Here is a 25,694-nt window from a genome sequence, read left to right on the forward strand (position 1 = left end):
CAGATAGACTTATGTAGTTAATTTTATTTGTCTGTTTTAATGTAAGTGAAGTGCCATCATTCTCTATATACTTTCTCCTTTATGGGCATTTTCAGCTGGAAAGGATTATGTAGCTGAAAATTGCAATCATAAGTCTCTAAATGACTCAATAGCTGTTTGTATCTCATTCTCTTTTTCTTTGTTGTCTTTTGGTCCTGGGATCTACATTAATCTTGGGTGTTTTGATTTTCATTCACTGTACTATTTAGTCAAAAAGGGAAAACCTTGTTTGTGATAGCTTTCTACTTATGGTGCTAAACAAGATGAGATTTTGAAGCCCAGTTCTATGATTCTTTTTCATTCATACATTTCACTTATACGACACATATTTATTAGCATTCAATATGTGCCAGACCCTTTAGGTGCTGGGAGCACAGCAACACAACAGACAAATTCTCTGTCCTTGTGGAGCTAGGGATAGACAGATGGTAAGCTGGTATGTAATATGTCAGATGGTAAGTGCTATAAAGAAGAATAATGCAAGAAAGGGGAATGGGGAGAGGGAATTTGCTTTTTTAACCAGGGTGGTCAGGGAAAGCATTGCTAATAAAAATGGTATTTGAAGGAGAGTGAAGGAGGCAAACATGCTCGAGGAACAGAGAGGAGGGTAGTGTGGCTGGAGTGGAATGAGAGAGTGGGAGTGTGGTGTAGAGATGACATTTGAGAGGTAATTGTAATCCAGTTGGGAAGAGATGATAAAACTTTTACTCACATTTAATTGCGAAGCAATTGGAGAAAAGAGCTATTTCGGTAGGGAAGCCACATGATCTCAGACAGGTTTTAACTTAGTGGCAGTGTTAGGTTCTAGGGGGCAAAGATAGAAGCAGGGAGACCAGTTAAATGGTTTTTAATGGTTATCTGAGAGATTAGTGGCTTAGACTGTGATGGTGATAGTAAATGTGGTGAAATGTGGTTGGCCAGATTCTAGATTTTTTTTTCACCAATATTTTATTATAGAGATTTGGACATGTTTTAAAAGTAGAGCTAATAGGATGTGCTGATGGACTGAATAAAAGATGTGAGGAAATGTGAAGACTCAAGGATAACTGTAGCATTTTGGCCTGAAACTCTGGAAGGACCTGCCAAAGCAGGTGTTGGAGAAGAAAATCAGGAGTTTGGTTTTGGACATTCTGAGTTTGTGGTGGATATTAGATACCCACTTGTAGATGTTGAGTAGACATTGGATCTGTGAGTTTGGAGTTCATGTTGAGGTCTGGTGATAAGTGACGTCTTATGCATCTACCCAAAATTTGTTTGTTGATGCCCTAACCCCCATGCGACTGTATTGGAAATTTTGCTATTATAAGTAAACCTGCATTGAATATTCTGTTATATATCTTGTTGACATATCTAGTTATTTTCTTTTAAGAAATTTCCTAAGAGTATACTTTTTGGGTCAGTGAGATTGTTTTTAGATCAATCTTAAAAATGTTTACTTTCCCCTAAAAATGTCTAAATCAGATTAATCATGTATCAAATGAATCCATTGTAAGTTTTTCTGAGAGAAAATTATTTGTTTATAACCAGTCATTCTCGGTGTTCTATTGCTAGTGTCCTCATCCTCTTACCTATTTTAAGAGGTACTTTATTTATTTTATTTTTTGAAATGTTTATTTATTTTTGGGAGAGAAAGAGCACATTCACATGTGAGTGGGGCAGGAGTGGAGAGAGAGGGAGACAGAGGGTATGAAGCGGGCTCCACACTGACAGTGGAGAGCCCGGTGCGGGGCTTGAACCCATGAACTGTGCCGCCATGACCTGAGTGGAAGTGGGATGCTTAACTGAGTCACCAGGTGCCCCTGTTTTAGGAGTTACTTTAATCAAGGATTTTTTTTTAATTAAAAAAATTTTTTTATTTTACATTTATTTATTTTTGAGGGACAGAGTGAGACGCAAGTGGCGGTGGGGGTGGGGGCAGAGAGAAAAAGAGACACAGACCCTGTAGCAGGCTCCAGGCTCTAAGCAAGAGTTCAGCACAGACCCCGACACGGGGCTCAAACCCATGAACCGTGAGATCGTGACCTGAGCCTAAGTTAGATGCTCAACTGACTGAGCCACCCAGGTGCCCCTAGTCATGGATTTTTAAAAATGAAATCTCAAGTGATTGAGTTTATGTTTTGGACCTATTCCAAAACTTAATAACCACCTTAAAATAAAATTGTAGCCTGAATATTTGTATGGTCATGAGCAGCTTTACCACATTCTTGTAAAATATTCCAAAAGTACAGCAAAAGTAAAAAAAAGTGTTAAGTCCCCTTCAGCCCTCTGTCCCCTTCTGCCTTCTTTCAGTCCTCTTCAGTCCTTCTGACTCCTCAGTGTGCTGGATATCCCTCCATCACATCTTTACCTATGCATTATGGACATATAGAGCATAAAGAAATGTGTGTAGTAGCACCTGGGTGGCTGAGTCGGTTGAGTGTCTGACTTTGGATCAGGTCATGATCTCATTCGTGAGTTCAAGCCCCACATTGGGCTGGCTGTTGTCAGCGCAGAGCCTGCTTCAGATCCTCTGTGCCCCTCTCTCTGCTCTTCCCCTGCTTGTACTCTTTCCAAAAATAAATAAAACATTAAAAAAAAAAAAGAAATGGGTGTGTATATGTTAACACATATTTTTATGCACTGGGAGCAGTGTTCTGCATTCTGTGTTTTACACTCCATGGTGTCTTGAGATCTTTCTGTGTTAGCACACAGAATTCAATCTTACTTAAGCTATTGCATAGTGTTGCATAGTATGGATGCGCTTTATCTTATATAACCATCTCCATTGCTGGACATTTTAAGTTACTTACCATATTTTAATTGTTTCAGCATTGCAGTTTTTCTAAGATGTCAAAGTCTGAAAGCAAATGGGAGATTATGAGGTTTCTTGTTTGTTTTGCTGTTATGTTTATAGCTTGAATCTCAGATAGTAGAAATAATGGTTTTCTATAATAAATAGAATACACATTTTATTTCATAGTAGTATTAAAAGTGTGCTGTCTTGGGGCGCCTGGGTGGCTCAGTCAGTTGAGCGTCCGACTGTGGCTCAGGTCATGATTTCGTGGTCTGTGAGTTCAGGCCCTGTGTCGGACTTTGTGCTGACTGCTCAGAGCCTGGAGCCTGCTTCAGATTCTGTGTCTCCCTTGCTCTCTGCCCCTCCCCCGCTCATGCTCTGTCTCTCTCTCTCTCTCTCTGTCTGTCAAAAATAAACATTAAAAAAAATTAAAAAAGTGTGCAGTCTCTTAAAGGAAATCCTTTAAGTAGATATTATTTGAAATATTAGGTAGATATTATCTAAATGGGCAGATATTATTTGAAATATTAATATTTTATTCTTCTAGACACTTGAATTACCTACTAATACCCACTGAATAATGAGCCAGGAAAAGGTATACACTGCATTGAAGTGGTAAAAACAAAACAATGTACTAAACGTTAAAAAAAAAAAAAGGAAAATAACATTTCCTTTCCTATTTTAAAGTAACACCTACATAGAAAAGACAAAAAAGAAAATACACATTATCCCAAATTTTACCCGTAGTGGGGATTAGTCACCTTTAAATTTTGGTGACTGTTCTTCCAGAGGGGCGTGTGTGTGTATCCATATATATATGAAATTTAATCACATACAGTTTTATGAGTGCATTATTGTGTGTATATACTATGCATTCATTTTTCTCTCAACGTGTTTTTCACATGTGATATGTATGTATACATGAAGACATTTTCACATAATTATGTAAGTGGGAATGCAAGGAATGTACTCTATATGTTATTCTACAGTTTTTTCATTCTTCAGTGGGTCATTAAAGATATTTTCCTGTCATTGAATATTACAGATATATATTATCCTTTTAATGTCTGTGAACTATTATGTCTCTGTAGACATACCTAATTGATTTTGATCAGTCATATAACAGGAGTGGTTCTCAAATGGGCTTTGGCTTTAGGGAGAATTCTGGGCCGGACACCCTATGTAACCTCCTTTTGGGCAGATACCAAGATGGTTGGGAGTCAAATGGCTTTTCTTGGTATATGTGGTTTTCTCTGGTGACTCTTGGAATTAGTGCTTTCAACTGGGAAGAGAGCTTCCGTAATAAGGGCTCAAGGAGTATGGGTCCTTTAAGGAGTATGGGTCTTTGGGTATGAGGTGACAGGATTGGCCAAGGCTTTAAAGTGATAAGAAATTAGGAATGTTGGGATGGAATTAACAGAGAATATAATCCAAACAGTTAAGGGCTCTGGTTCAGGTCAACAGACCAAAGCAGAGAGTAGAGAGGCTTATCAGTTGTGGGAAGGAAAGGAAGTTTTTTTAGTTAGATGAGTTGTGGAGATGGACTTCTCGCACAGATACATTTGCCCTCATGGGTTAGGCATTTGTGAGGAGACACTTGCTATGTGGAACTTAAAAATAAACATGATATTGGTTTTTTAATCTTACAGCCTGCACAGAATGGAATGCAGGTGGTGAGGAAGTTACAATTTAGTTTTCGTACTTCCTTTTTTTCTTTTTTAAGAAAAAGAAAAGCATTCTGTTTGTACTTTGTGTTCTGCTTCCTTACAGAGCACTCTCAGGCATTTTAGCTACCAGCAAATCATTTTTTATAAAGACTTTTTTTTGTGTTTCTGTTTAGAGTGTGTGGTCTATTCTTACTAGAGTTCCTCCCCGCCCCTCCCCTTCTTCCTTCCACTGACGAAAAAAAGTGCCATGGCACTATTACTGCAGAATGACCCAAATTAGCAAGTGATCAGGGTGTAGAAGACAACTCTGAACGCCAAAGCACATGGGTCAGAAAACCTGAGTCCAGTTTTACCCTGCTAAGTGATTTAATCTTTGCAGCAAGGCTTTGTTCAAAGTGTCCATTTGTAGAGGTATAGGAAAATAAAAAGCTTTGGGAGGGGGCTATTAATAATTTATTATAAAGCACATCAAAAATAGAGTTGAACTAATATTACCACACTGCCTCTGCCTTTTTACTCTGCTTTGTTAGGGACTGTACCAAAATGGCTTTTTTTCTCTCATACACATCTACTGATACTCTGTGTTGGGCTTATATATTAATTAAAATTATGAAGTGTGCCTTAAAATAACATGGCATTCATTAACTCAGTAAACTTATTGAATGAAGGTACTTTTGTATATATTGGATATATTAAGGCAAATAGTCCATGATCCCCCACCTTATAGAAATTATTGTTTATAAGAGTGAGATAGAAGTATATGCTAGAAGTATATGGATGATAACAAGCAAAAAGGAAGGGAAGTAGTTCTACTGTGGGATGTAGGGATGCCTGAAAAAAGCTTATTAGAGCAGATGATTTTTGAAAGAGGGTTGTTCACTACCTAGGTGCCGATGGGGTGGGGCATGGGCTAAGGGGATGCTCAGGCCAGTCCAGAGCATTGTTACTAGGGCCACAGAGGCCTGGGATATTATGATATTGCAAGTAGCTTCATATGGCTAATGTGAAAGTTGTGTATGGAGGAGTGAAAGGAGTTGATGCTAGAGAGGTAGTCAGGGGAGGTTGAAGCTACCCAGATTTTTAAATGGTCAGTTAATTAAATCAGGGAAAGACTATATGGCAAGTAAGAGGAAACAAGATTTCAGGCATGGAGGTCAGTTTGCAGCTGCTAAAGTAATCTAGCTGGAAGTGCCATAGGCCCAAACTCTCAAACTAAGTGATTAAAAATCAAAATGAAAACGAAGAAAATAAAGATGTATAAACAGTAAGATGTGACCGATTTTGTATGTTAGTAAAGGAGAAGGAAGATTCAGGATGACTTCCATATAATCTGTCTTATGGGATTTTAGAGGATACCTGTGGCCATTTGAGGTGAAGCTGGTTTAAGAAGGAATTATAATGAGTTTGGTGTATGAACACACTGAATTTGAGTTGATAAGAGATATCCAGAAAGATGTATTCTGTAGGTATTTGGATCTGGAGCTCTGAATGAATTTATAATCAAGGATTGAGAGTCATCAGATTTGAGGTTTTTTTTTTTGAGACTGTGGTAGTGTAGATGTGATAATCTAGGAATTCATGAAGAAAAGTGTTGAGAACAAAACATGAACACTCTGGGGGTGGGCCAGAAAGAAGAGCTGGTAAAGAAGATTGAGAGGGAATGGTCTGGAAGGAATCCACTGAATTTGTTAGATGGAAGACATTGGTGATTATTGCTAATGGGATTTTAGTGGTGTGCCAGGAGTAAAAACCATATTGCAGAATAATTCTGTGTATGATATTCATTGCCTTTATGCACTGAATTCTAGATTTAAGTACACATATTATTTTTTATTTGTATTTTTTTTATAAAAAAATTTTATTCGACGTTTGTTTTCTTTTGACAGAGAAAGAGTGCAAGCAGGGGAGGGGCAGAGAGAAGGGGAGACACAGAATCTGAAGCAGGCTGCAGGCTCTGAGCTGTCAACACGGAGCCCGTATTTTTATTTTTTTAAATGTTTATTTATTTATTTTGAGAAAGAGAGCAGGAGAGGGGCAGAGAGAGAGGGAGAGAATCCCAAGCAGGCTCTGAGCTGTCAATGCAGAGCCTTACATGGGGCTTGAAATCACAAACTGTGAGATCATGATCTCAGCCGAAATCAAGAGTCAGATGCTTAACCAACTGAGCCACACAGGTGTGCCAGTACATATATTTTTTTAAATCAAAAGATAACAGATAAGTTTAGAGAATTCATTAACCAACTCTTGTGTACCCACTATACTGTTTTTTTTTTTTTTAACGGTTTTATTTTTAAATAATTATAGACTCCTAGGAAGTTATGCAAAACCTCCAATATATCCTTCACTTAGCTTCCTCCAGTCACTCTTTTAGTTTAACAGATAGATACCTTATTCATTTTAACAGATGTCCTGAACTGGTTTAAATGCTAATGTTTTGGGATGGGTTATGGAACTGCAGGTGGTGTAAATTTGATTTTGTATCCCCCATATGGTGCAAGCCTGGTGTTATGATTCTCATCGGAGCCTCTCTCCTTCCATTGAAGGCAGGGCAGATGGCAAGCTCCCTTGCTGCTTCTCAGGGCACATGGGTGGAGCATTTCCAGTCCCTTTGCACGTACTGAGCACCGCTTTTGAAGATCTCGGCTCAAAATAGGGGTTTTACCTCCAGCTCTTGCCTGAAATAGGTTCAGAATCAGGTCTTCTATCTCTAGACCAGGATCCCCTGAGACTGCCTTCCTGTCAGCTAGAGCTTACATCTTTGAGTTACTTCCTTTCTGGAACCTTGGAATTCCACCCCCCAATCCTTGCCCTTTAGGAGTTCAATTGTATTCTAGTTTTTCTTGTTGATTTGGCATTTCAGTGAGTGTATTTGGGCACATAGATGTATTCGTCTAGTCTACCTTGTCGCTTGAATCAAAAGTCTAATAAACTGCTTTATAATTTATTTCTTAATTTTAAAGTATTGGAGGTCAGGTTATATTACTCTTGTTAAAATATTTATTTTTAATATGGATAATACATAAACATTAAAAAATCAAAATAGAGAAATAAAACACAAAAAATACGAAAAAAGGATAATATATGCATGTGGTGTGAAATTGGAAAGATAAAGGCTCTATGTGTTTCCCTTTGTTCTCTACCTGCTTCACCCAGTTTGCTTTTATAGATAATAACCATTTATCAGTTTTTTATGTATCCTAGAGATAGACTGTGCACTAGTTTTCTTTTTTTTAACAGCAGTTTTAACTTTAAGGTAGTGCTTATAATTTAATTTTGTAATCAGTATTCAGGATTTTTCCGTTTGACAAGTAGTAATTGTATTCTTTGAGAGCTTTTGAGGGAGAACGTTATACTAATTATGTGTTACACGTATGTTTATATATATATATGTGAATGGATTATCTGTGTTTTAATTTTTGTTCACTTGAGAAAACCCTCGAAATGTGACAGAATCTGACAAAATAGTATAAACTGTTGATTCAAGTGTTATAAGGAATATTAAAATAATGGAACATTAACCCTAATTTTTAGGAGGTAGTGGAAATGATATTTTAAGATGCTGGAATCTTATCAAAACACCTTGAGGATATCCTTAAAAATTATCCTGATTACTAATCAGTACATAGTGTTGTTTGCATATGTGCAGATAATTGCCCAGAGAAGTGAAGGAGGCTCCTTCAAAGATAAAGCCCTCTCTTTTAGGTTCCTTAGCCATAGTTTATACCATTGATTGCCTAACTGCAGCTTGGTGAGATTCACTGGCACGGAAACAAAAAATGGAAGCCTATGACCTAATATGTTTTCTTCCTTAGATCAACCTCTCCACTTCTCCTACACCTGCACAGTTAATAAGCCGTTCCCAGGCTTCCAGTTCTACCAGCGGCAGTATTACCCAACAGACTATGTTACTAGGGAGTACCTCCCCTACCCTAACGGCAAGCCAAGCTCAAATGTATCTCCGAGCTCAAATGGTAAGATACGAGCTACCAAATTTTTTCAGTGTTTAAGGACTTGAGAGAGATCAAAATGTTTCTTGATTTGATGCAATAAGAGGCATTTTTAATATTTAAGAAATGTTTAACAAATTTTTTATATGTGTGCTTAGCTCTTATACATATATGTCATGAAAAATTCTACTTTTAATTGGTAGGCCTTCTTGGTGTATCAAATAGTAGCAACTTTGGGAAGCTAACAGATTCTGTAACATGGAGCGATTATTTTTTAATATAAAGTTTTATTGAATTCAAACCTTTTTCACATTTTTACATCTCTGAAACTGAGATGCATTTATAACTGATGGCATCTTACAGTATTATAATTGAGAGTTGCAGTGATATGAAAGCCATTGTGTATCTTTGACATCCTAAATTTGATGAAAACTTGGTGGTTAACTGTTAAGTTAGAATTTATGTTGTGGAATCTTCTGAAATCTGGATTGGAGTTCCTGGTAGTTTACCAGATGCTTTTTAGCTTTGGTCATTCCCATCTCAAAATCTGAGAGGTATTTGTGTTCTTGTGTTTACTTTGATCTTTTGTTAATACAGGAATGTTAATTTGGCTATTCTTTATTTGAGTACCTGCTGATTTCCTAATTTGACTATCGAGCTTCTTTAAGGAATGTAGAAATTGTTGACATTTACTTTATTTGGTGTCTTTACAGGTAGCTAGACAAGAGCTTTGGCCTAATATATATTTATTTATATTCTTTTTTGTTCAGTGAATGGAATATATATCTGGATCACCAGTTTTCCACTAAAATGACAGAGTTTTCCATCATATTTCTAAGAGGAAACCATGACATGACCGACCTTTTATTTACAGATTATTCAGTAGACATTACCATATTTCTGATTTTATTTCCCCAGGAGATCTTATTTAATTAATAATATGCTTTAAAATTAGACTGAACTATTTGAAATGACCACTTTGACCTCTTTATAAAACTTGCAGGTTCACATGGTTCAAGCTACATGGAACATTTTCTCTTGAGGTTTCCTGCTTTCAGCTGTTTATTCTGGGAATTACCTTCTTGTGAAAGTTATACTTGGTTAATTCATTTAAACTTAGCATATAAAGAACTGAAATTTAAAAGATCTTTTGACTGGTAATTTTAATTTAAATAGGAAACTGAATAATTTGTAATGCAACTTTCAAATAGAGCATTTACACATTGTTTGAAATAACTCTCATAATTTATTAAATTGGATTGGATAATCTCTGAGTGGATTGTATTGCCTTTTTAAACTAATGGCATTCTGTTTCAATATTAAAAAATAACATTTGAAGAGATGGTGATGATAAATAAATCGAGTATGTCTTCCTTTATTTGATGTGAAGCTTTTTTGCAGGTGTTTCATTGTTGTATTTTGACATGTTGTGGCATTTACATTTGGAATGAATATTTCTTTATGAATAGTTTTAAAATCAAGGGCAGCCTAGGTTTGTACTATAGATCCCATGTGGCTGAGTGAAATACTATAGTGTAGTTTGTAGCATAGTTATCTTTTGTGATGAAGAACACTGAAAAGACTTTTGTGTTTCTTTTCAGGTTTCTCACTGAAATTTGTATTCAAGAGTAGTGACTATGGTTGTCCACTGTAAATAACTTCCATTTTAGGAATCCTGCCATAGTTTTAAGCTGGCAAAAGTTTAAGCATCATAATAGCTTATTTGGGGCAAAATTTGGTATGAGGATTTCATATTACGAAAATACATTTTCTTTTTTGAGCACTGATTTATTTTTCTACTCATCAGAATCATGAGCTGTTTCAAACTGTTTATGGTTTTTTTATTTTTTTAATTTTTATTTTTTTTAGTTCTCTATTAGAAACTTCTCTTTGTCACGTAAAACCTTTTGCTTAGGAGACAATCCTAAACTGCATTGTCTTTCTGTCACAAATTTCAGTCTCTCTTGCCTGCTATACATTGTGTGTGGGACACGTTCTTTTTGTCTTAGGGTATTTTTTTGGTTTTTCTGTCTGTACAGCTGATTTTCACACCCGCTACCACTGTGGCTGCTGTACAGTCTGACATTCCTGTTGTCTCGTCGTCATCGTCATCTTCCTGTCAGTCTGCAGCTACTCAGGTGAGCTTGTCTGCTTCATAATGTGGTACTTGAGGTCTGGATCTTCAGGTTAAAGATAAGCATACGTTGTGTTTAAGTTACTGATGGTTACAGTGCTCTCTGTCGTACATTTCAGATTGGAATTTAATAAAATACCATGAGAACTTCAAGAAGGTTTTTTGGTTTTATACAAATTATATTAAAAACAAAACAAAACCAATCAAAACAAAACAAAACAAATTATATTGCCATTAAACACAGATATTTAGGTTATTTGACCTTAGTGAAAGTTAACTTTCACTCAGTGAGGTTTTGCTGTTATATATGTTTGTTTTATTATAAGGCAGATTTATTGCTCTTATTATATGAGTTGTATTCTTTTGTGTAGATTGTTTTGTAAGCAGTTGTGTAATAACTAAGTCAAGATAGATTTTAAGTTTAAAAGTGAATTGGGGATATTTTTAATTTGAAAAATTGAATAGAGTATTATCTTGTTTGGTACTATGAAAGAAACAAACCTTAATTTTCTCCTCACCATTCACAAAAGTAAACTAGAAGTACAATGTAGACTTAGAGGTAAAAGCCAAAACTACAAAATCTCTACAGGAAAACATAGCATTATCTTCACAACACTAGGGTAGACAAAGCTTTCTTAGGACACAAAAAGTACTAATCATGAAAGAAAATAACAAATTGGAATTTATCAAAATTAAAATCTTCAAAAAACATTGTTACCAAAGTGAAGAGGCGGGCCATAGACTGAGGAAAAATGTTCATAGTACATACATCTGGCAAAAGACTGTATCCAGAATATACAAAATATGCTTACAACTCAATTAAGATCGTGAGCAATTCAGTTAAAAATGGGCCAAAGATTTAACACTTTGCAAAGGAAGATATACAAAAGGCCATGATAAGCACATGAAAAAAATGTTCAACATCATTAATCCCTTTAGAAATCAAAATCAAAATCACAGTGAATATCACTACACACTAGAATGGCTGAAATGAAGGAGACTCATAATACCACGTGTTGGTGAGAATGTGGAGCAACCACAGTTTCATAATATTGCTGGTGAGATTGTAAAATGGTTCAGTGATTTTGGAAAACAGTTTGTCAGTTCTTTGTAAAGTTAAACATATACTGGGGTGCCTGGGTGGCTCATTCAGTTAAGTGTCTGACCTCAGCTCAGGTCATGATCTCACGGTTCATGGGTTCAAGCCCCACATCAGGCTCTGTGCTGACAGCTCAGAGCCTGGAGCCTGCTTCGGATTCTGTATCTCCCTCTCTCTCTACCCCTCTCCACCCCCTCCCCCCCGCCCCTGCTCATGCTCTGTCTCTTTCTGTCTCTCAAAAATAAATAAATACAAACAAAATTTAAAAAAAAGTTAAACATATACTTAACATATGACCCAGCAATTCTGTTTATAGGTGTTCACTCTGAGAGGTGTGGAAACATAGCCATATAAAGATGTGTAAATGAATGTTTGTGGCAGCTCTATTCAGAATAGCCCTGAACTAGAAACAACTAATGTCTTTAAACTGGTGAATGGATAAACAAATTATGGAGTATTACTCAGAAATAAAAAAGGACAAACTCCTGATGCATCTCAGAAACATTATAATAGCAAATAATGCAGACACCAGACAGTATCTACCTTGTGATTCTATTTATGTGAAATTCTAGAACAAGTACAGCTAATCTATCGTGAAAAAATTAGATTGATGGTACCTGGGACTGAATGTGGGAGAGATTGACTGGTTCAGGGTATGGGTGAACTTTTAGGATGATGGAAATGTCCTGTATTTTCATTAGGGTGGTGGTAACATGGTGTATACATATATCAAAATTCAGTAGAACTGGTTTATTCATCTTACTGTATGTAAGTTACACCTCAGTAAAGATTAAAATGAATTAAATTGAATAAGTTTTAATTTGTTTTTTTAAAGATTTTATTTTTTTAACTAATCTCTATAACCCAGCATGGGGCTTAAACTCACAAACCTGAGATCAAAAGTCAAATGTTCTACCAACTGAACCAGCCAGGCACCCAGAATAAATTTTAAGTGAAGACAATTGTATAGAATAATACTTTGTATGATAGATACTGTTTAGGTATTTTTCCATAAAAAATGTTTTAGATACGTATGGCAGAAATAGGTGTATCTTAGAATCATCCTTAGCTTTATATTTTTAATCTCAATTTTTTGGTAAAAGGTAAAAAATGAGAGAGTAGTAATATTCTTTGATACTTTTTGTAGACCCTCTTTATTATTTATTGAATAATAAAGACCATTTTGCATATATCAGAATATAAAGATGGTGGTCAGGTTTCTCCTAATGTGCTCTGTGAGCCCTCCACAATTCCTTAACTTTGTTGTACTTTCGTTTCCATATTTACAAAATGAAACCTTTGTTAACTTTGTTTTTTGAGCTCCTACCTTTTTTTTTTTTTTTTTTTTTTTTAAGTTTATTTTGAGAGAGGGGAGAGAGTATTTGCATGCGCACACGTGGGAGAGGGGCGGCACAGAGCCCTACATGGGGCTTGAACTCATGAACCAGGAGATCATGACCTGAGCTGTGAGCCTTTTTGATATATCTTTGTGGAGTGAATTTGTTGAAGTAATGATCTTCCTGTTTTCTTTTGGTTTTGTAAACCTAATAAAGGAAGACCATTATCAACCTCCAGAATATGTTTATTTTTTTAATGATTGACTTTGTTCCAACAAAATTCTAGTTGATTTACAAGATGCATATAATAAAACGAGATTAAAAAAATTGAAAACATGCATGAAAAAAGCAGAAATTAAAATAGGAAAGTGGCATGGAGTTAGGAGTGAGGTTCCCGAATCAAATTACATGCATGAAGTCCTCCATGGACTTAATTTTATCTCCCACTTCAGTTATTTATTAGTTGTATAACTTTAGCCAAGTTATCAAACATGTTTAATAGTCATACATACTTGCAGGGTAAGTTGAAGTATGAATAGTAGATGTATTTAGTGTCTAGAACATTATAGGCACCCAGTAGTTTTTTTGCAAAGGGAAGAATAGAAAGACCCGGGTTCAGATTCTGACTTCAGCACCAACTGCCAGCTTTGTCACTTAACAGTTGATTGATTTTGGACGAGGTCATAGTGTAGCGTAGTGTTATAAGTTTGGTCTCTGGAGCCAGACTCTCCCGATTGGAATACATGCTCTACCACTTTCTCATTGTATATCATTGATCTCTTGCCTCAGTTTCAACAGTATAAAATAAATATTTATAAAATGCTTACTTCAAAGTTTTGTAGTGAGGATTAGATATGTTAATAGTTGAAAAATAGAACAATATCTGATACGTAGCACTCATTAGATGTTTTTGTTACTATTACCTGGGCTGAGCCTCACTTTTTTTTTATTTTATTTTTTTAAGTAAGCTCTCCACCCAGTGTGGAGCTTGAACTCTCAACCCTGAGATCAAGAGTTGGCACACCCAGGGCACCTGTGTGGCTCAGTTGGTTAAGCATCCAACCTCATCTCAGGTCATGATCTCATGGTTCGTGGGTTCGAGTCCTGTGTCGGGCTCTACACTATCATTGCAGAGCCTGCTTGGGATTCTCTGTCTCTCTGCCCCTCCCCAACTTGTGCTCTCTCACTTTCTAAATACATACATACATACATACAACATACCTTAAAAAAAATAGTTACACACTCTACAGACTGAGGCAGCCAGGTGCTCTGAGCCTCAATTTCTTCACTGTAAACTAAAATAGCTCAGAGTTGTTATAAGGAATAATGAGACAGTACTCATAAAGTACTTAGCATAGTGCTTGGCACCTATCACATGCCACTAATCACCATTTTTGTTATACAGTATCTAAAGATGAGTCATGAATTTGGTTCTTAGGTTTCAAGTAGCTAATAGTGAAGAGAGAAAGACAACCATTTAAATGATTCATAGTTTCCAAGGTAGAATAAACCAGTTGTTAAGGAAACAACTACATGCTCTCTAGAGTGCTCTAGAGTTGTGTTGTGGGTTCTCATGGAGAAAACATCTTACAGTGTCTTTAGTAGTATCTTTAAATGTGAACATAGTCAAAATAATTTATAAAAGTGACTCTTTGGGATTCAGGTCAATGTGATACAGGTATTTGGCTCTGTGATGATCTGACTTAATTCAAGGATAGACTTTGAGAAACTAAAGGAATGGATTGACCTTTAGGAATTTATCTACAAATGTTTTTTCTTTATTGTGGTTTTGAAATGGCAGTGAATCAAACTGGTTAACAGTTGGTATAACAGTTTTTTCTTTGTATTAAAATTTTATTTGTAGCATACTATCCAAAAATAAGAAATTTGGAATATCTTACCTTTGATTACTATTACTTATTTAAAAAAATTTTTAATGTTTATTTTTGAGAGAGAGAGTGCACGTGCATGAAAGCGGGGAAGGGTGGAGAAAGGAAGAGAGAACATCCCAAGCAGGCTCCATGCTGTCCATGCAGAACCCAGTGTGGAGCTCCAAGTCACAAACTGAAATTATGACCTGAGCTGAAATCAAGAGTCGGACACTCAACCGACTAAGCCATCCAGGGCCGCCCCCCGCCCCCCCCCCCCCCTTATTTACTGTTTTAAATGCTCCATCCGTTTTCCCTACCATGACCAAGAAAATAAAAATAAGTAAAAAAATATAATTTTCAGAAAGATACAGGACTAAAAGCAACAAATCTTACCAATGTTATCGGGGAATGCTTTTAGAATTGAGAAGAAAACAGCCCTTTGGGTTTAAGAGCTAGAAGCTCAGGAGCGCCTGGGTGGCTCTGTTGGTTAAGCTTCCGACTTCCGCTTAAGTCATGATCTCACTGTTGCTGAGTTTGAGCCCTGCATAGGGTTCAGTGCTGACAGTGCAGAGACTGTCTACTCTCTCTCTCTGTCCCTCCCCCTGGTGTGCTCTCATCACTCTCTCTCTCAAAATAAATAAATAAGCTTAAAATAAAAACTAGAAACTCAACTCCACTGTTAGCAGTCTGACATTAAATCTTAGTTTCCTCATCTGCAAAGAAGGGATGCTATAGTAATTCACGCGCTATTTGTTAGAAACAAATTAAATAATTGATGTGAGAGTATTTGAGGAATCCACTGTAAAAATGTAATGTGTGAAATTAGCAGAAATAAGTCATGTGAAACCTAGACATTTTTAAAAGTCAGAACGTTTCCATAATTTGATCATAGGAAAAGTTCCGATGAAAGCAAATTGGACATTAGAGTGCCTTACTATTCTGTATCTAGAAAGGTTGGGTTCTTCTCAAGAGGGAAGCTCTGTCAAGGAAATCTGAATATGTCGATCTTTCTGTTAACAGCTAAATTAACTCAGTAACATACTTTGAGTATAGTTAACATATTTGAAATTTATTGTAAACATATAAACCGAGATGACCATGGCTATTACAACCATATTCTAAAATTTATCTTTTCATATAAATAATATATAGTTTATAAAATATATAATAAGGACACACATATATTTTCTTTCAGAATTCCAGAAAGTAAAATTAGAAGAAAAGGTGTATGATTCTACAGAAATGGACTGCTACAGGTTTAGCGTTCATTGTGTGAAATCCTCATTTACTGTGAATATGCTTTTCATTTGAAAGAAAACTTTCAAGTTTTCTAGATTATAATTCAACCTTTGGTTATTATTGTGATGTGGTTCACCTTATAGATCAATTATGGCAGATGTTAAATTTTAGGCTCTTTCTCCTTGCTTCCTGAAAGATTTTAATGTGCCTCTACTAGATATTTGTTGAGTTTTTTTTGGTTAAATATGAACAGATTTTAATGTTTGCTAAAAAAAAAAAAAAAACATAAATAGAACTAAATACTTACCAAAAAAATAAATAAGAGCCAGTTAACATATATTTTAAAATCAGAAATAGGAGAATATCTCAGACTTGTGGAGTTTCTGTTATGTCTGTAGCACTCAGCTGTGGGGAGTATAAAAATGCATGTCAGAGATGAGAGCCTGCCAGCCAGAGTCTCAGTATTTCATTGACAGAGACATTAGTAATTCTAAAATAAGCTAGATATTTGTCAGTGCTGTAGGCCAATATGATCCAATTTCAATGGGAAATGCATTCTAGACGGAGGAGACGTTATTTCTAACTAGGGACTTTGTAGAGGTTTCTTTGGGAGAGTCAGTGTGATTTTTACTGGGCCTTGAAGAATGGATTGGACTTCAGGGGACAGCTTTGAGGAAGTATTTGGCATTTTAGGCAAGAGAAACTTGAGTCAAGGGCTCAAGTACATGAACGAGTACATCAAGGAAGTACAAGATGTGTTTGGAGAAGGGTGAGCAGAACAGTTTGGCTAGAGTGAATATTGTGGATTGGAGTAGTGGAAGATGAGCTTGAAGTGGTTTGGACCTAGACTGTGGAGGGCTTTCAGTGGCAAGCTTAGAAACCTGGATTTTAGCACATTTTATTTTTGCATTAAATTTTCGTAATACAGCAGTTGTTAGTCCACTTACATTGCTATGGAGTATTTGACAAAAATCAGAGAAGATGCTCCATGTAGTCTCACTTAGAAATTTTTTTCAGTAGCTCAGAATAGAATGATTTAAGCTTCAACTGCTCTGAAGTAAACATTTATTTAGTGTCTGTCGTTGGCTGAACACTGCATTTGGCACTTGTGAAGAGAATGGATCGCCTGTGAGTATCAGTTAATGATACAGTTCTAGAGACAGACCACACATGAAACTGAGGAGTGTTCATAAAGCAGCAGTATCTCACTTGCTTTGTCACTTTAGAATCTTTTACTTTAATTTCCTACTCATGCCGTGTGCTAGCATAAATGTATTTAATGCATTCATTCCAGATAGGTGAAAGGTTAGGCAGCTCTTGGAGAGGCATTTTCTGCCTTGCTCTTTGGAAATGTTATAAACCTCAGGTGAGAGTCATTGGGATGATCCTTGCTACCATCCAGACTGGCAGTATGTGTAGAGTAACCCTGGGTGTAGACAGGAGCCTTGACCATAAGCCATTTCAAGTCTGTGCACAGTCTTGTCAGTTCACAAGATCTAGTTCTCAGAGACAAGTTAGTATTACATAACAACAGGATTTTAAAAAGGAGTTAATGGGAAATGATTTTCATAATTATCACAATGGGGTAGGTGATTTGATGAATTAGTTTTCTTATTTACAAGATGAGTGCCCCCCTCCCCCAAAACCCCAAAAAACAAAAAAACAAGATGAGTTGTTTCCATATAATCTCGATAGAATGGGTCTTTTTTTTTCCTTTTGGTACCTCTTTCTGATCTATATGAGGATGACAGTATCTTTTGTGCACTCTCCTAACTGTATGTGTAGTAACAGTGAGGCCCATGTAACATGAGGCCCTTGTAACCTTCAGTGTTTTACAATCTTGGCCTGGAGAAGTCAAAGTGAAGTTGAAGGAATTGCTCCTTCTTGCCTTATGCACCCTGGGCTCTTCTGCCCTGCACCTTTGCTCAGGTTTTCTCCCGTATCTGGAATACCCTTCTCTCCCCTCCCTTTGGCTGTCTCTGAGCTGGTAACTTCAAAGTGCAGTATGTTGCATAGTAATTTCCTCATATTCATAGTTCATTTATTATATACATACTGTTTTCATGTTGTTCTTAATGATTCCCTTAATGTCTTCTAAAAATTTTTTTCCTTAATTTAAGGTATGATTACTTAGAGTCCTAACTCCCCTTTCCTTTAGGATTAATCAGTTGTTTAAAGTGGAACTTTATGTACGAAAAGCGTAATGAAAACTTGTTGTCATTGTTATAATGGTAATGATTATCACATCTCAATTAATACCATCTGTTTCATCCTTATTTTTTGTTGTGTGGTTCTTAGGTTCAGAATTTAACATTACGCAGCCAGAAGTTGGGTGTATTATCTAGCTCACAGAATGGTCCGCCAAAAAGCACTAGTCAAACTCAGTCACTGACAATTTGTCATAACAAAACAACAGTGACCAGTTCTAAAATCAGCCAACGAGATCCTTCTCCAGAAAGTAATAAGAAAGGAGAAAGTCCAAGTCTGGAATCACGAAGCACAGCTGTCACTCGGACATCAAGTATTCACCAGTTAATAGCACCAGGTAGGATAAAACTTGTTGAAAATAGTTGCATTATTCATACAAAAGATGTCTATTACTTGAACAAGAACAATGCTTTTAAAACATTTTAAAATGTGAATTTCATGAGTTTACAAAAAGTCAGCATTGTAGCTTGAAAAAAGGGAAACCAAAAGAGCCCAACAGCTAAAACAAATTACAATAATAAAATAAACTTTTTTGGTCAGTTAACATTTGATTAACATCTTCATTGTGTGCTGGTCTCCCATTATACTAGTAAAACCAATAGCTTTTATTTTTTATTTATTTGATTAAAAATATTTTTTTAACTCTTCTATGGTTAATGTATAGTGTTATATTAGTTTCAGGTGTACAGTGTAGTGATTTGACAATTCTCTTTATCACTGTTTATCAAGATAAGCGTACTCTTAATCTCCATCACCTATTTCACTCATCCCCCAATCCACTCCCCTCTGGTAAACCCTTTGTTCACTGTAGTTAAGAATCTGTTTTTTTGGTTTTTTTTCCTTGTTCATTTGTTTCTTAAACTCTACATGTGAAGAATTCATATGGTAGTTGTCTTTCTCTTGTTTCACTTAACATTAAATTCTCTAGCCCTATGTATGTTGTTGCAAATGGCAAGATTTAATTCTTTTTGATGGCTGAGTAATATTCCATTGTATATATCTACACATCTTTATCCATTCGTCTATGGATGGACACTTGGGCTGCGTCCATAATTTGGCTATTGTAAATAATGCTGCAAAAACAGGGGTGCATGTATCCTTTTGAATTAGTGTTTTCATATTCTTTGGGTAAGTACTCATTAGTGTAATTACTGGATTGTAGGATAGTTCTATTTTTAATTTTTTGAGGAACCTCCATCGTGTTTTCCACAGTGGCTGCACCAGTTTGCATTGCTGTCAACAGTGCAAGAGGGTTCCTTTTTCTCCACATCCTGTCAGTGCTTGTTATTATAAAACCTTCTAGCTTTAAAGAAAAAAAAAAAAGATTTGCCTATAGTTTATTTAATATGCTTTAGTGGAACAAAATTAAAACCTCTAAAAAAAAGCACACATATTTTTTGTTTAAAGTTGTCATTAGTGAGTGGAGTTTACCACTTTCCAAAACTAAGGATTTTGTGTAATTATTTCCCTTACCGTGTTGCTTTTTTTCCATCTTTTATTTCATTTCTGAGAGGAAGATGTCAGGCAGTCAGTTAAGTCATTTTCATTCTCATCAACCTTTGAAACCTTCTGCTGTCCACAGATAACTGTTTCACGGTTCTCATGCTGAAAATGTTGGGGCCATCCAGCATGAGTTTCCTTACCATCTCTTCTATTCATCTCAGAATTTATCAGTGTTGAGCTTTGTTCACTTATAATAAGATAAGGAGTTATCTGCTTTCTACTTTAAAGTTAACACTGATTGTGTCATTGATTTGCATCTTTTTTTTCTTTTTTTTTTTTACCAGCACCTGACTTTTTCTTGTAGTTGTTACAGCATCTTTTGTTTCCCTCATGCTGGATCCTTTCCTTTGCTTCTCATGCATACTTAGATTTCTCCTATATATATCTGCATATGTTATTTCAATAGCTATTTCAACTATTGTTTATTGAAAGTATGTGTGTGTGTGTGTCATTCACTGGGCTAGACATCACATATGTTTCATTAAAAATCCTCCTGGGGCACCTGGGTGGCTCAGTCAGTTGAGTGTCTGACTTTCAGTTTTGGCTCAGTTCATGATCTCATGGTTTATGGGTTCAAGCCCCTTGCAGGCTCTGTGCTGACAGCTCAGGATCCACTTGGGATTCTCTTTCACTCTCTCTCTCTGCCCCTCCCCTGTGTGCTCATGCCTACTCTCTCTCTCTCTTTCAAAATAAATAAATTTAAAAAAAAAGTTATTTCTAATAAATGTCCTTCTCAAAATAAGTAAATAAACTTAAAAAACCCCTCCTTTGATCAACTTCATCAAGTAAGCGTCTTCTTTCTTTTTAAAACTCTGCATTACTTTTTAAAGATTAATTTTATATTACTGAAGTCTCCTTTTTCTTCACCTAAACCTATTTCTCTTACATCTTTCCTCTGTGTTAATATTGCCAGCATCCTCAGCACCCAACCTCAGTGTCTTGTAATTGTTTGATTCCCCTAGTTAGAAATCTCTCATCACTTTGAACTTGTATAGCATTTTTATGCTTCTTCATGGTCCTTTTTCTTTTATACTTATTTATATACTTAGCTTTTCCCTAGATAGTAAGCTCTTTGAGAGTAAGATAATAATATTGAGCACTTACATGTCAAGTACTTTACAATTATTAACTCCTTTAATCCTTTTTCAGATTCACCTTTTCATCCCTTAATCTTGACAGCGATAAATTGTACCTTATAAACACTTTCTACAATAGATGGACAGTAAATATTTGTTGGATTAATAGTTGATTTTTTTTCCATTTGAATTTTGGAAATTAAGTACAGGCTTTGTTATAATGTATAAATTAATAAATCCATTCATAGTGTAGTGTGGTGTGAATTCTTTTTTATAAACATATGTGTGCTTAGGTGCTGTTCTCTGTATGGCTTGATAACAGGATTTTTGTATTGTACTGTCCAGAGTATTTTCAGCCTCAAACCAGCCTCTGGCCAGTGTTAATAGAGGAGTCAGTGTGGACAAGCAGTGACCCACTGCACTTGAAATGACTGCTTAGGGGACAGTTTTTAGTGACTCTTACAGTTATGATAGATTATAATGAAGGGTGGGTTAGTTTACTACCAAAGAGAATGCTACCTTCAAAGAAAGCTAGGACCTCTTTCAGGGTGAGTTCAAGCAAGGAGATCTAATTTTAGATTTTCAGTCCTACTGAACTCCCAATACCTGGTTCTTTTTTTTTTTTTTTTTTTTTTTTTAAGTTTATTTATTTTGAGAGGGGAGGGAGGGGCAGAGAGAGAGAGAGAGAGAGAATGAATGCCAAGCAGGCTCTGCACTGTCATTGTGGAGCCTGATGTGGGACTTGAACTCACAAACCCCTGAGATCATTACCTGAGCTGAAATCAAGAGTCCCAATACCTGGTTCTAAGTTGACAATTACTCTTCCCCTTTTTTTTCATTGATAGTGTGATAGTATCCCTATAGTTGCCTTCCTCTGATAGCCAGTATTTTATGTGTGTATGGAGGAGACAGGTAGGCTAAAACCATCAGAGTCTCAGGACAATTCAATTCCAAATTTAGATCTCTTACGTGTACTAACCAAACTCCAGTTTCCCATGGTGTTGTTGATTAGAAACAAAACCAATGAAACACCCTCAGCCACAAAAACCTTTGCAGCTACCAAACTTATAAATTCATTCAAGCCTTACACTGCAGTTATGCAAAGTAATTTATATCTCCTGTCTAGGAAACAACTGTATTTTTCCACTCTTAGTTTTTCTGCACTTGTTGGTGGGAAGTTAGTCTGAAATGAAGATTTTTTTCTTTTTTGAGATTCTTGAATTGGTAATTTGTCTTTTTCCTTAGAAAAATGCTTATTCCTATAAGTTGCTTTCAAATATGAGAAAAATCTACTGGTGTCCTAATGCAGTATAGACTAATAATTATTATAATGGACATGGTTATTATTTCTTTATATTTATTTCTAGGGTGCTAAAATCATTTGATTTTTTCCGTCATTTTTTTAAATTAAAAAAAAAATTAAGTTTATTTTTGAGAGAGAGACAGAGAGTGAGTAGGGGAGAGCAGAGACAGAGAGGGATAGAGAAAATCCCAAGCAGACTCTGTACTGTCAGCACAGAGCTGGATATGGGGCTCCAACTCACAAACCGTGAGATCATGACCTGAGTCGAAATCTAGTGAGACGCTTAACTGACTGAGCCACCCAGGCACCCCTCATCATTTCTTTTTGAATGTGTAGTTCTCACTTCATAGTTAATGTATTTTTAATATATAAAATAAAGGTGAACAACAACCACATATCTGAATATTATCATGAACTGTATTCAAGTCTTTATAGCAGTTTTTAGAGCTTTTAGTTTAGAGCTTTCAGTTCCAAACAAAATTTTCTAAACAAAATCAGTTTAGTTGGAAAAAATATATACCACTTTCTGTAGACATGGATTTAATATGTAGTGAAAAGCCTATGCTAGTCTGTTCAGGCTGCCATAAAGGATACCATAGTCTAGGTGGCTTAAACAACAGAAAATTATTTTCTTACAGTTCTGGAGGCTGGAAAACCCAAGGTCAAGGTCTGGCAGTGTTTGGTTTTTGGTGAGAGCTCTCCTCCTGGCTTGCAGATGACTGCCTTCTTGCTGTGTCCTCACATGGCCTTTCATCTGAGTGCCAGGAGAGAGGATATTGAGCTTTTTGATGTTGATGTATATTCTTGTAAAGATTCCACCCTTCTGATCTCATTCAACTTTAATTACTTCCTTAGAGGCCCCATTACCAAATACAGTCACATTAGGGGTTAGGGTCTCAACATACGCATTTTTCGGGACAAAAACATTCAGTCCATAAGAGGAACCCAGACTCAGCTAGGGCTATGGGTTCTTTTAGACCCAGTGCTGCCCCTTAATAGCCAGCTGATTTCAGGTAGTGCACTTAACTGCCCAGTTTCTTCATCTGTAATATATTGGATTATCATAGTACCCTGTTTGCCTCATGGGGTTGCTATAACTATTTAATAAAATAATATGTTTAATAATTTACAATAACGTGTAATTGTTGGGGTGCCTGGGTGGCTCAGTCGGTTAAGCATCCGACTTCAGCTCAGGTCATGATCTCACAGTTCATGAGTTTGAGCCCCGCATCGGACTCTGTGCTGATATGATAGCTCAGAGCCTGGAGTCTGCTTCAGATTCTGTGTCGTCTTCTCTCTCTGCCCCTCCCTGCTCACACTCTGTCTCTCTCTCTCAAAAAATTAAATAAACATTAAAAAAAATAACGTGTAATTAATAATATACTTAATTGTAAGTAATTGTATAAAGAATTCTACATATGTGAGAGAGTATGATAATCAACTCTCCAAATATAAGCCCATCTTAACAATAATATTTATTAAAATCAGAGAAGTTAACAAACATGATATTCTCCAGAACACTAGGGCTTTTCTTGTAAAAAGAAGTATTGCTTCAGATATTCTCTTAATTATTCTGTAATGTATATGCTTATCAGTTGGACTTATGGACTAATATAAAATATATAGACTCACTTTGATGTCTCATCAAAAATTTAGGTGAGAGAGTATTGAATTATCAGCTCTAGAATATAAAAAAAGATTGCTTATTTGCTAGAGCTGAGAAGGAATTTTTATTCCCATAAATATGATGTACATTGTAGTTCAATCATATGGTAAATTTTGGGGCTCCTGGGTGGCTCAGTTGGTTAAGCATCCAGCTCTTCACTTGGGCTCAGGTAATCATCTCACGGTTTGTGAGTTCAAGCCCGGCATCGGGCTCTGTGCTGACCGTACAGAACCTGCTTGGGATTCTCTCTCTCTCCCTCTCTCTCTTCCCCTTCCCCACTCATGCTCTCTTTCTCTCTCAAATAAATAAACTTAAAAAGAAACTTAAAAGAGTGGTAAATTTTAATTACAACTTAAAAAGTTGAATTAAAATGGGCTTTTGCTGTTATCCTGGAAAAAACTCTATTTCCCTATATTTAAAAGAGGAAAAATAGTATCTTGAGCCCTTTGGAGAAAAGGCACTCTCTAGAATTCCAAGATTTGGGGGCACCTGGGTGACTCAGTCAGTTAAGCATCTGAATCTTGATTTTGGCTCAAGTTTTATGATCTCACCGTTTGGGAGCTCAAGCCCTGCATCAGGCCTGCTGAGGACTCTCTGCCCCTTCCCCGTGCACATGAGCCTTCCATATCTGTCTCTCAAAATAAATAAATAAATCTTAAAAAAAAAAAGCTTAAAAAAAAGAATTTCAAGATTTTATTGACTGTTCTATAATATAATCTTTATCAACACATTTATAAAGTACTAGTGTAAAATTTTCAGTCTTAATTTGAAGTGCTAGTTATGTGAGAATTATTTTGTTAAATGAAATTTTAGACCTAATCTCCATTTTTCTTAATACAATTTGTGGATATTTGTTGAACCCTCTCTTTTGAGATGTTAATCAGATGTTAATTTCCTTAAAGGATCTCCAAATTTTAAATGATAACCAACCAAATGCAAGAATGTTAAAGTTGTTACAAGGTTTCATAAGGCTTTTTGCCACAAATGTGGTTAAGTACAAAAATAGATGCAAGGTTTATCTTAACATTCTGAGATTTAAAGAAAATGTTGCAGAGTCTTTAGACCTATTTTAAGTGTATATAGCTTTTATATGATATTAAGCAATCTTTTCAGTTTATCTTCTAGTGAAACTAGTGTCCATTTTTAAGTAAACAGGATTTCCCCAGCATCCCCCTCTGTGTAAACATACACACTAGTATGCAGAAGAAGCATAATGATGGGACAAATATTTACTACTTGATTTTGCTAATTCTTACATATATTATCCCTGTTTGTGAGTGACTCCTGTGTGGAGAAAACTGATAGTATCAGTGATAGATCACTGTAGGTTTTGTTGTTGGTTTTTTTATTTTTGGTGGGTGGGGAGAGAAGTTAAACAAGATCATTTATTTAGACAGCATGGATTCTCTCTGCAAGCAAAACTAATGCTCTCCTAGATTTGGAATGGCCTCTGAGATTTTATTTCTTAGTTACAGTGATTATTGAACAGTGGTACAGAATTGACACGTGTTTTGCTTAGCTGAATTTACTTTTTATACAAAACATTTTCTGAGTCAAATAATACCAACTTTTTATCCTGGCTCAAATTTGGAAAGTTATTTGGGAAGCTTTATAAATAATTACATTGACTATTAGTTGGAAGAGTATTTAGACATAGATTAGAAAAGATGAGACATTTATGAATTTTGATATTGCATATTTATGACTTTGAAGTTACTTATATACATATTACATTTGTTCGTGGTACTTCTTCTCTTCTCCCCAAAAAGGAATTCAGATGGATAAACTTTGTTAAGTTACTGCAGATATTCTGATGACTTATAAAATTTAAT

At 35.9% G+C, this 25,694-nt stretch overlaps 1 protein-coding gene across 12 annotated transcripts in view; it reads left to right on the forward strand.

The window, feature by feature from the left end:
* PHC3 (polyhomeotic homolog 3) overlaps positions 1-25,694 on the forward strand; it is a 90,810-nt gene that overhangs the window by 14,204 nt on the left and 50,912 nt on the right. For 10 of the 12 annotated variants that reach the window (XR_009612180.3, XR_009612179.2, XR_009612182.2 and 7 more), the window contains 3 exons: positions 8,292-8,450; positions 10,466-10,564; positions 18,405-18,651. Coding sequence is in view for 8 of the 12 variants with exons in the window: in XM_060639173.3 (XP_060495156.2) it covers positions 8,292-8,450; positions 10,466-10,564; positions 18,405-18,651 (505 nt within the window). In the remaining 4 variants the exon portion in view is untranslated. The remainder of the gene's footprint in view (positions 1-8,291; positions 8,451-10,465; positions 10,565-18,404; positions 18,652-25,694) is intronic. The other 2 variants (XM_060639177.3, XM_078432169.2) reach the window with 1 other exon arrangement.

The sequence above is a fragment of the Panthera onca genome, chromosome C2 (genome assembly GCF_046562875.1).
Source record: "Panthera onca isolate mPanOnc1 chromosome C2, mPanOnc1 haplotype 2, whole genome shotgun sequence".
NCBI classification, from domain to species: Eukaryota; Metazoa; Chordata; class Mammalia; order Carnivora; family Felidae; genus Panthera; species Panthera onca.